The sequence below is a fragment of the Eumetopias jubatus genome, unplaced genomic scaffold (genome assembly GCF_037043125.1).
Source record: "Eumetopias jubatus isolate StellerSeaLion01/CBP00866 unplaced genomic scaffold, mEumJub1_p1.0 scaffold_9, whole genome shotgun sequence".
Lineage (NCBI taxonomy): Eukaryota > Metazoa > Chordata > Mammalia > Carnivora > Otariidae > Eumetopias > Eumetopias jubatus.
The window spans coordinates 124889284-124900381 of record NW_028274815.1 but is presented as its reverse complement, the minus strand read 5'-3'; the positions used below and the strand labels follow the sequence as shown (position 1 = coordinate 124900381).

The following is an 11098-nucleotide window of genomic DNA, read 5'->3' as shown; positions in this document are numbered from 1 at the left end:
CATTCCATGTCTCGTGTGTTCTTTTCTAAAACCCTTAAGAAAGCCCAGAACCAGGAGAGCTCAGCCTACTTGAGGAGAATGGTATAGTTCTTACTTGAGCTACTCGCCATGTACGGTATTTCATGACCGTACTTACTCTTTTTGTTTCCTCCTAAATCCTACAAACTAAGTTTGGTTTATGTTCAGTCACATATTTCCTAGCTTGATTGACTCCTTCCCTCTGTGCCATATCCGTGTCTGCGAGTCCCGAGGTCTGGATCAACCAGATTTGGGAGTTTTCTTGGCAGAAGGAGAAGAGCTGAGCTTCACAGAAGTCCTGCTGGAGAGCAGTTACAAAGTTCACTCCTATGGGTTCGGCTGGGAGAGTGCTCTGTGCCCTGGAGGCCTAGACACATGTGAGGGCTTTCTGTGCCTTTTCGTACCCACTCATTTGTCAGCCTAACCTCCTTGGCACCGCCAGGCAGTGTCTGTCGAAAACTCCACAGCTCCAGGATTAGAAGCTCCTCATACTGCAAAACTTCCCTGCGCGCATTCCTTCACGGGCACCAAACTTCCCAAGTTCATGCTGTGAGCCAGGAGCTGATGGGGTAGGCTAAACTCCCTCCCCGCTAGTGTTTGTGGTCCAAAGTCCATGCCCTCGGAGGAGCTTCGGGTGTGTGCTGGGGTTGCGGAGAAGCATTTGATCCATCTGTGCGTTCAAGGAATTGTCAGTCTTGTGGAGAGGACACAGAAGGAGCCAGAGAGCACCATCCAGTGTTCTGAGTGCTGGGGCAAGGTCAGGGCCTGGGTCCAAAGCACAGGGAACAACCGGCTGCCCTGGGGAGTGAGGAGGTATTTTCACAGAACATAACCAGTTAGGCAGAGAAGGGAATCCCAGGAAGTGAGAACAGGATGCACAAAGGCACGAAGATGGGCTATGGTGAGTTTTATCCAGACATCCCTTCTCAAGAAACCTACCATCCCTCCCCTTTTCAAGAGCAACAGAGCATGAAGAAAGGTAGACTTAAAGAAGGACCATCGGCGGAGGTGATGGATGGGACCTGCTGTGAGCTAGAAGTCAGGCTACCTGGCTGTGAGCTGGATTCTGCCACTGCTTGTGCTGCTTTTCTGTGTGACTTTCAATTCGTCACTCACCATCTCTGGCTCTCGATTTCCTTATCAATAAATGACAGGAGTGGACTGAGTAATCTCACCAACTCTTCTGGCCTATTCTGTTTCTCTATTCTGCTGGGTGAAGCTTCCCAAGCTGGTTATGACTCCTATTTTAGGCAACAACATGAAAAGAAACTCCTACTCAGAGCTGAGGTGGCAACTGGTTTTCTAGTGAGTGACGGAGGAGCCTACCTCTGGGTGTTCTTTATCACCACCCCACCCCCCTTTAACTCTGCATTAATAGCCTAATGCAGCTCAGACCTGATGGCAGGCGTTCACTGGATTTACTGGACACTGGGAGCCGAGCCTCATTCCCATAGGGCTAAGCTGCTGAAGACTTAAAAAAAAAAAGTCTCCACACTCAAAGCCATTTTTGACACCTATCTGGGAGAAGGGAGGTTCTGTTAAGAGAAATCCTGTGCATTGTAGTCACCTTCAGAACTTGTCCTAGAAACCCCTCATACAGTCTCTGATGAGTTTTTAAAGTTAAACACACGCAGTGCAGAAAGCAGGCACTCATCGCTTGGGGAGACAGGAGATGGTAAATTGGGACCGTGTGTTTAGAAGGTAACCTAGTAGTGTCCAGACTTAAACTGTGTGGACCCAACGATCTCAGTCTAGGGCTGCGGGCTGTGGAAATGCTTGTGGAAGTGGGCAAACAGAAGTCAAAAGACTTTATTGCAGCTCCTTGGAATAGTGAAAAGTTGTCAAGATTTGTTTACTGATGCCAGTCAGTCTAAACAAATTATGGTAACTGTATTAGGAATATAATACACTCACTACAAAGAATCAGTGCTGTTGTATTTAGCGTGGAATCTGGAGGCAGGAAGACTTGGATGCCCACTGACCAGAACTTACAACTGTGTGCCCTCGGTCACATCAGGCTGTCAGCCTCTGTTCCTGAAGCGTAAGGTCGGGATGCTGCTGCCTCACCTCCTTCAACATTCACGGCTCCCTTGTTCCAGGCACGCTGAAGGAACCAGGCACCATGTGAGACACACTGTTCATTCGGAGAGACACGGTGCCCTCAGGGGGTTCATCTAGCTGGGTGCAGGCGATGAATGGAGCAACTCTAAACTGTGCTGAATATCTAATGTGGGATGTGCCCTCAACCTACCCTGACCTGCCACAGCTCAGGCAGAAATGGTTTGCAGAAAACACTTAGAAGAGCAAAGGAGGAAGGAGGTTAACATGGACTCTGGCCAGACTGCCTGGGTTCAAATCCTGGCTCTGCCACACACAAACACACACACACACACACACACACACACACACACACACACACACTGGCTTTGTGACCTTGAACAGGTTCCTTAACCTCTGGCCTCAATTTCCTCATCTGTAAAATGGGGATGATAGAAGTACCCACTTCATAGGGTAGTTGTGAGAATTAAATGAATTGATGCTTGCAAAGTGCTTAGAACAGGACCTAGTATGTGAGAAGTATGGACAAACGACTTCAAGCGCACAGAGAGTCTCTCCTGCACCATCGTCACCCTGACTTACTTTACAGTCAGGAGAAAGAAACCCCATACACATCAGTGTTTTAATTTTGATCAACTCAGAAGTAATTAAAATATACAGATAATGAATGTAGAAGGCCATGTGCCGGTGACCTAGTGTGGGAATGGAGTCTCTGAGAGTCTGCAGTCTGCTTTCAAGGTTGCCTGGGGGTTGAGGGAAAGCAAGAGAGGTGTTCTCCAGGAGAGTCGAAAGGAAGGGCCATCTGTTTATCTGTGGGGTTTGGGGGCAAGGTAAAGTAGGTCTCTCTGTTTGAGGTGCTTCCACGCACAGGCAAGCTAAAATCTGGCTGACCCGGGTTTCCAGGTGGCTTATTTTTGGGAACTGGGCTGGAGGCCTTATCAGGGAGCCCTGCCACTTTGCTGGTCTTCTCTGCCAGGGTGTGGCTGCCTGGGGGCGGGGGGGGGGGGCGGTATGTGTGCCTGAGATGTCTGAGTGCTTAGGAGATAAATAGGTGGAGAAGCCTGGGAGCCACCCCTGATTAGCATCTTAGTTTCTGGAGCAAAGTTGTTCCAGCCCTGCCCAAACAGGCTGCTGTCGTTCATTGCCCATGGCCCCCTCCTTCCATTCCTTTTTGACTTCTGCTTGCATTTCCTGAGCATTCTGTGTCTGCCAGATATGCCCATGCTCCTGAGGACCAATGCGGGCGCAAGTGGGTGACTCTCATCAGGAGTTGTTAGAAGCTTTGGATTGGAGCAAGCAGACTACATTCAAATCCTATCTGTCCACGCCTCAGCTGTGTGATCTTAGGCAAGTCACTTAGCCCCTCTGGGCTTGTTACTCATTTATGAGGTGGGGATAATACTTTTTTTCCCTACCTCCCTAGTCTTTGATTGGTGTAATGAAATCATGGATATTTTATAAGTTTTTATAAAGAAGTTTTTTTTTTATAAGAAGATATTTTATAAGTTTTAAAATATCAGGCCCCTTTGAGGGCTGCTCATTACTGAAGAGATTCACCTCTGCCTAGTGAATGTCTCTCTCAGAAGCCCGGGCACTGTAACTCCTACATGTCCCCAGTAACCCTAAAATGATTCGGTGTCATCAATGTACCCTTGAAAATGCAACATTGAATACAATGAATAACAACAGAGCATTTGCTCTGAATTTTTTAATCTGGTGCCTGACATTTTTATTATGTGATCTCAACTATAATTCCCAATGACCTAGGCCCTAGAGAAAACAGGAAGACCTTTGGCTTTTAAGGCATTTGGCTTCCAATCCCGGCTCTGCCACTGTATTCGTCAACTCTTGCTGTAATAATGCTTGGTAACAAACCTCCCCCAACATGATGGCTTCTGACCACAGATGCTCACAGGTCACTGCAACCCACTGACATGGGCCAGCCTGAATGCATGAGCTCTGCTCCAGGCCACAGGTCCATTCTACTTTCATTCTGGGCCCAGACGAAAAGGCCAGCAACTACCTGGGATGTGCTCTTATGACAAGCACGGGGACGTGATGGCTGAGACAAACAGAGCAGTATATTAAAGCCTCTGCTTGCGTCCCGTCCTTCCACTAACATTCCACTGGCCCGAGGTGGTCACAGGGGCAAGCCCAGCATCCATGGCACAGGGAACGAGCTCCACCCACAGTGGGACCTGCTCCAGAGTCACACGGGAAGGGCTGTGGATGTGTCATCCTGTGAGGGAATCTAGTAACCCAATCTACCCCTTGTACCTTGGGTACTTAACTCCCTGAACCTCTGTCTCTTCATCAGTGAAACATAAAAATCGATGTTTTGCAGAGTTAGGAATAATTTATGTGAATTTCCTAGGGCATAGTTAGTGTTCACTGGATGACAGCTATCAGTATTATCAGCTCCATTTTAGAGATGGGAAAACTGAGGCCTTCAGCCACTGTGGGCCCAGGTTGCAAGGGGAGGACCAAACAGGTGTTTGGGGATATGCTGGAGTGACCTGGACAAGTGATTCTGTGACTTTGGTAGTGAAGAGCTGGTGAGCTGAAGAAAACATGACCTTACTGTCCTCCCCACCACAGGCTTTTTGTGACAGTGGAAACTTTGGGGATGCCCATTCTCACAGTCCAGGGGGTGGTGGTGGTGACCAAACTCTGATAGCCCCACATTTTGGAGACAAAAGTCCAAAAATACGGATCTACACATATTCATGGGATGGGGTGTTTAGCTGGGTGATCAAGAACGACATTGCCAAGCCCCTTTGCAGCAGGGCAAGGCCTGGCCATTAAATTCCTACCCATGGAATGTGAGTGGAAGTGATATGACCCTCTCCCAAGTGTAGGTCTTAAGCTTCATCCCTCCATCCCTCCAGGGTACCTCCTCGAAGGCTCAGCAACTGATGGCTTCTGAGCAGAGGTTTACATGTTGACTCTTCTTGTCCTCCACCCTAGGTTCTCCCCCTGACATTCCAAGAGACAGAATGGGACCAGGGAAAGGACTCTCAGCTCTAACTCACTCATAGTGGGATCCTGACCAAACCAGACAGCAGTCTATCTAGGGCCTCAGTTTCTCCATACGTGGAACAAGTGGGTGGAGATTCATGGCATCTTCCAGCCCAGACTTTGAGTCTGTGATTCTCTCCAGCCGTCTGCCTGTGCCTCTTCTCATTCAGTTATTCCTTGTGTTAGAGCTGCTAGCTGTCAACCAGCCTCTGTTCTCTCCTTCCTTAGCCATAGGCTGCCCAACCAGATGACACTGCCAAGCCCCTTTGCAGCAGGGCAAGGCCCGGCCATTAAATTCCTACCCATGGAATGTGAGTGGAAGTGATATGACCCTCTCCCAAGTGTAGGTCTTAAACTCCTGGACATGTGCCCTTCCATCCCCTTTCCTTTCTGATCAGATAAAACCTGGGCATCACAGGCCCTGCAGATGAGGACAATGTCCCAGAGGAAGGTGGGACAACAGTATGGAAGGAGTCTGGGTCCCTGAACAAAGGCAGGAAACAGATTCCAGGCCAGTCTCTACCACTCACCTCGTGAATGGGAGAACACTGAACGTCCATGCTCCTGAGTCCTTGATGCTTTTCCCCTCACGTTAAAAACTGCTTGGTATGCACCAGAGCAGCTCTGCATTCCCTGCCTGCCCTACTCCTTCTCCTCCTTACTCCCACTTCTCCAGGCCTGACTTCCTTGCTCCCCAGGCAGGTGCCCTGGGAAAAGCACGGGCGTGTTAGGCGTTTGGTGGAGACACGGCTTGGCTGGGCTTTGGCTCTCTGCAGGTTCTGAGCAGAGTTGCCAGCTCTTCTAACAGCCGAAGACCCTCCCTGTCTCCAAACTGAGATGGCTTCTCTTGTCTTGGGCGGTCACCTCAGAGTCTCAGCAGAGCCAGACAGACCTCCACCTCCTCCTTCTGGTCAGTCACCCTCTTCTCCCGTCCCCAGTAACCCAAGCTAAGCCTCCACTTAGCTCTTGGGCCAAAGTTGTGTGTTGAGCCCATCCCGACATTTCTATCTCCCGATTTAGGTAGAAGGGCTACTGGGGTAGATCAGGGGAAAGCTCCTAGAACTCGCCACCGCATCCACACACTAGACTAGTTTCCACACGGGACAGTGGGTGGCTCCTGGAGAATGTCTTATTGTGAACTCCATCAGGTGATGACTCAAACCGCTGCTTTTCCAGATGTGGTTTCTTTACTAAAGCAAATAAACCCAGTGTCTGGCTCTTTGAATTCAACCTCTGGTCTGTAAAATGTTGTTCTCTGTATCATTGAGTCAGGACCACCAAAAGCCATTTGGTTTTACTTGGTAGGGCAGCAGTTTCTTAATGTGGGACTATGTCAGCCTTTTTGTTCTCCGTCATAATTTGATCTGTAGAGACCTTTGATCTGTATAACAGAACACCAATGCGCGACATTGATCACATCGGGCTATACCCAGGGCACAGGAAATAGCAAGTGCACCAGATGCCTTAGTAAGACCCACGCACACCAGAGGGTGGGATCTAACCCCCAAAAACATTCAGGGGCCTCTAACCATGGTGAAATTTGTAGGGACCCAGGGGTTAGGAAATGTCAGGCTATCCCCTCTAAGTGAAAGACAAGTTGCTACGCCCACCACTAAGATCAAAGCACTGCAATTGGTGGCCCCCTTTGGATTTGAGAGGCAATGTACGCTCATCTGTGTGTGCTGCTCCAGACCATTTGCTGAGTAATGCATAAGACTGCTGGGTTTGGATGGATCCCAAAGCAGACTCAGGCTGCAGTGCAAGATGCTCTGCCCATCGAGTCTTATGTTCCAGCAGATCCAATGGTGTTTAAGTTGTCTGTGATTTAGACATGGTGTATGGAACCTCCAGCCAGCCCTAGTAGGAAAAATCTCAGTGCACACCCCTAGCACTTGGAACCAAGTCATGTCCTCTTCTGCAAATCACAATCATCCTTTTGAAAACTAGTTTCTGGTCTGCTACTGCGCCCTGGTAGAGCCTGAACACCTGACCATGAGACACCCAATGACGAGGCGACCTGAGCTGCCCGTCACAAACCCAATGTTCAGCAGTGTTCTATCAAGTGGAAGTGAAACTTTCAGACTATGTCGGCTATTCCTGCCACATTGCCACCTCTTCCTCACCCGACATCTAAGGCCTTGTGACGCACGCCCTATGATCAAATGATGGAAGAAGAAGAACCTCAGTCCTGGTGCCAACTGGAAGTGGATGGTCACAGCACCACGAGCCTGGCCTCAAAGACGTGGGAGAAGGAAAATCCTCTCGGCGAACAGGGCTTCAAGCAGTACGTGGGGTTGTCCACTGTATCAAGATGGAGACAAAAGTCCAAAAATACGGATCTACACATATTCATGGGATGGGGTGTTTAGCTGGGTGATCAAGAACGAGAATGGAAGATTGGTAATGAGTACATCTGTGAGAGAAATACTGTGGCTAGATCTGTAACAAGGGGCACGGAAAGAGAGGATGTTTGTATTCTATGCGGATATCCCTGCCAAAAGTACTCACTGTAGAAGAGACTCTCAACAAATAGATGGACACCATGACTTGTTCTGTAGGTATGTCATTCCCCTCCCCCAGCCACCCTAGTGCTTGCTCAATAGGCTCAAATACAAAATGGCCATGGTAATGGAGCTAGAGGTTCTAGGTGGACACAACAACATGGACTTCCTCTCAGCAAGACTGATTTAGCTAATATCAGAATCGAGTGCCCAACTTGCCCAGAATACCTGATATGGCACCATTCCCTGTAGGAACTAGCCACCTCGTGGCAGATACACTACACTGACCCCTTCCATCATGGAGGGGGTAGCAATTTATATATTCTCTATATAGATTTGCCTTCTTTGACCACCACGCCCATGGACACTTTGGTTCCAGTCTTGGTATTCCATACAAAATTACTTCTGACCAAGGAGTTGATATCACAGCATAAAGAATGCAGCAGTGTAATTATACCTATGGAAATTTCTGGTCTTACCATGTCTGTTATCTAGAAGCAGCTAGGCTTATAGAACATTATAGCACCAGCCAAGAGATGCTGCAATGTTGGGGTGATGTCCTACAGGATGCAATATATACTTTGTACAAACCATAGTGCTGTTTCTTCCACACCCAGAAAACATCGATCCAGCAGTGCTGAGGTGGAAATGGGAGACTAGCCCTCACTATTGCACATAATAATCTATTCACAAAAATGTTACTTCCTATCCCTGAATCTTTGGACTTTGATGGTTTAGAGATTATAGTTCCCAAGGAAGGAATGCTTCTGTTGGGGAATACTTCAATGGCTCAGCTGAATTAGCAGAAGTTGAGTTTGCCATTTGGCCATTTTGATCTCCTCGTACCATTGAAACTACAGACAAAAATGTTTCCTCTACAGACCACGGTGATTAGTCCCGATCACCGAGGGTAAGTGGGCTTGCTGCTGCAATGGTGGCGTGGGACACTCTGTTAGGAAGTAGAGGATTCTCCGGGGTGCCCCATAGTATTTCCACAGCAAATAGTAAAAGATTAATGGAAGACCACAGCAGCCCAAGGACCACCAAAGTCTAAGTCCTTTCACCAGATAAAATACCCCAACCATGAGATGTTGGTTGAGGACAAAGAGAATTTAGAATAGCTAGTGGGGAAAAGAGAAATTATCAATATCAACAACGGCCTTGGGATCAGTTACAGAAATGAGGACTCTGGCAGCTATGTGGATTTCCTTCCTTGCTTGTTATGTGTGTGTATACATTGTGCATAAGGAACGCCAGTGTTGGCTAAACTGATGTTTTAATCTGTAGGTTACAGCATACTGAGGAGTGCCTGTGACCTCTAGAAATAGAGGAACAAGAAGAGAATCCAACATCATCCAGAATGGTGTTACTGATGAGGCTTTATGAATCTCATTTTGGAGAGAGGGTGAGAGCAGACCAGTCAACCCCACTGGGATGAAGCATGATGTTTTTGTTCTTGAGTGGAGTTTAATTATGAGTGGAGAGTCTGCATGCATGTTTGAGTAGCCTAAGGGGGGAGCAGTGCCAGATGTTGACTCTGCTCTCATGTTCCATGCTTGCCCTGTCTGGGCTCTGGCTATTTTTTTTTTTCTTTTCATCTTGATGAACAACAACAACAACAAAATGGGCAAATTATTATACATTTTTGCAAAGTCAATAAACTATGCTTTATGTTCTATAAGTTATGTCCCTGGCTTAATGTTCTTTAGACATCTTAGCCCATTTTTCCCTCTGGGGGACTGCGGGGCATGTGCCTTGGGTGTACCCCGAAGGACCACATCCAGGTTAATATGAGCAGATGCTTGTGAGCATGCTTTATAACCTGGGAAGCCCTGTATCCAAGTGAGGTGGGTTTAGGCCAAGGTCAGAGCATTGCACAATCCATCCAGAAGCCATCCCCACAACCAGCAACCTAAGCCCTGGACTCAACTCTTGTTTGCTCTTGCAAAGCACTGAGTCTGAACCTCGTGTCTCTGCATCTCCGGCCCCAGACTCTGGAAATGAGAGATGGATGGACAACACAGGTTTAGAAATGAAAAGCAACTGCTCCTCCTGAATGCTTTATTGGGGGCTTTCAGTGGTTTCTAAGCATGAGCGGCAGTGACACCCAGACCCTCTCCCAACATGCAAAAGGCACAGGAAAGTGAGACATGACCAGGGAGGGCAGCAGGGATGCAGGCACCCCCCCTCCTCCACGTGGCATGTTGGGGCACAGGGGGAGCCCCATGAGTGATGGGGAAGGTGGGCATTAAAGGAGGTGCCTTTGGCATAGGCAAAGAGAGACAGACCCTAGTCCATCCACCTCCAGACCCGCCCCTACACTCAGGCCAGGACTGACCTTCTGAGAGAAGGTCAAGATGGCTCTCGCTGAAAGGCCACCTCCCATGGTGGGAAATGTCAACCTCAGATGGGAAGAGGATGATGGATGGATGCTACCTCCAAGAGCTTCTGGTAAAGTGTCAAAGCAAACACACTGGCCAAATCAGGAGGGGGAACGAGAGGGTGTGCTCATGGGGTCGTCCCAGGCGTGACCTGGTGATTGGCTGCCACTGCCTTGGCTTGAGCCAGTGCTGTCTCAGTCCATGTGCAGGAGAAGAGTGGAGCCCCTTCGGGTCTTCAGAGGCCTCTCCGGGGTCTGCCGTCTCCAGCCCCACCCGGAGGCACCACTTAGAAGAGTCAGTGTTGATGTTGGCTTTGTCCTGTGGAAGAGTTCCCTGGGCAAGAGGGAAGGGGAGGCGAGGGGTCAGGCCCTCGGAGCCCCCAGCACCTCCCGGAATCTGGGCCTTGGTGGCCGGAACAGCCTGGGACTCACCTCAGATCCTAACCAGTCCCCCCAGTTCCATCTTGAGACCTTGAATCAAAAGAAAAGGTATTCGTGTTTTGTTTCTGTTCTCTCTCTCCCTCTCTCCCTCTCACACTCACTCTTTCTCTCCTTTAGTAGAGCTGTGGCCTCAACTCACGGCATTGGCAACGTCTACCTCTAAACTATGGAATGTTTTCACATTGACGATAGAATTACTCCAAACAGGGCGGGGAGTGGCTGTCCAAGTTCATGAGACAGTGCGTTACTGAGAGCTTGCTGGGGGTCACACAGGACAGAGACACCAACAGGCACCAAGCCCAGGCCTGGCTCTAGATGTATTTTTTCTTGAGGTACCAGTAGGCAAAGTAGCCCATCCCACCCAGGGAGCCCATGAGGAAGGACGCCCCAAAGAAAGATGGGGGTTTCCGCTTGACCAGCCGGAACGCATTGGGGATGACAGCCGACAGCAGAGTGGTGTGGATGTCGCCGAGGACCTTCCGGAAGGCCAAGCGCTTCTGGACCCTCTCAAAGAAGGACTGCAGGTTGGGCCGGCTGCCGTCTTCCCAGTACTTCTTGGACAGTCCCAGGAACTTGAGGCGGTGCAGGGTAGCTCCCAGGAGAACGTCGGCGAGGGTGAAGGCACAGCCGCAGAGCCATGGTTCACACTTTTGCCCTGGAGTGGAAGGGAGAGGAGATGGGG

The 11098-nt window shown here is 49.2% G+C and overlaps 1 protein-coding gene across 2 annotated transcripts in view; it reads right to left on the bottom strand.

Annotated features, from left to right (window-relative positions):
- Positions 1-9669: 9669 nt before the first annotated feature.
- GDAP1L1 (ganglioside induced differentiation associated protein 1 like 1) overlaps positions 9670-11098 on the bottom strand; it is a 53501-nt gene continuing 52072 nt past the window's right edge. For both annotated transcript variants that reach the window (XM_028121996.2, XM_028121994.2), the window contains exon 6: positions 9670-11071. In XM_028121996.2, coding sequence (XP_027977797.1) covers positions 10728-11071 — 344 coding nt within the window. In that variant the 3' untranslated portion in view covers positions 9670-10727. The remainder of the gene's footprint in view (positions 11072-11098) is intronic.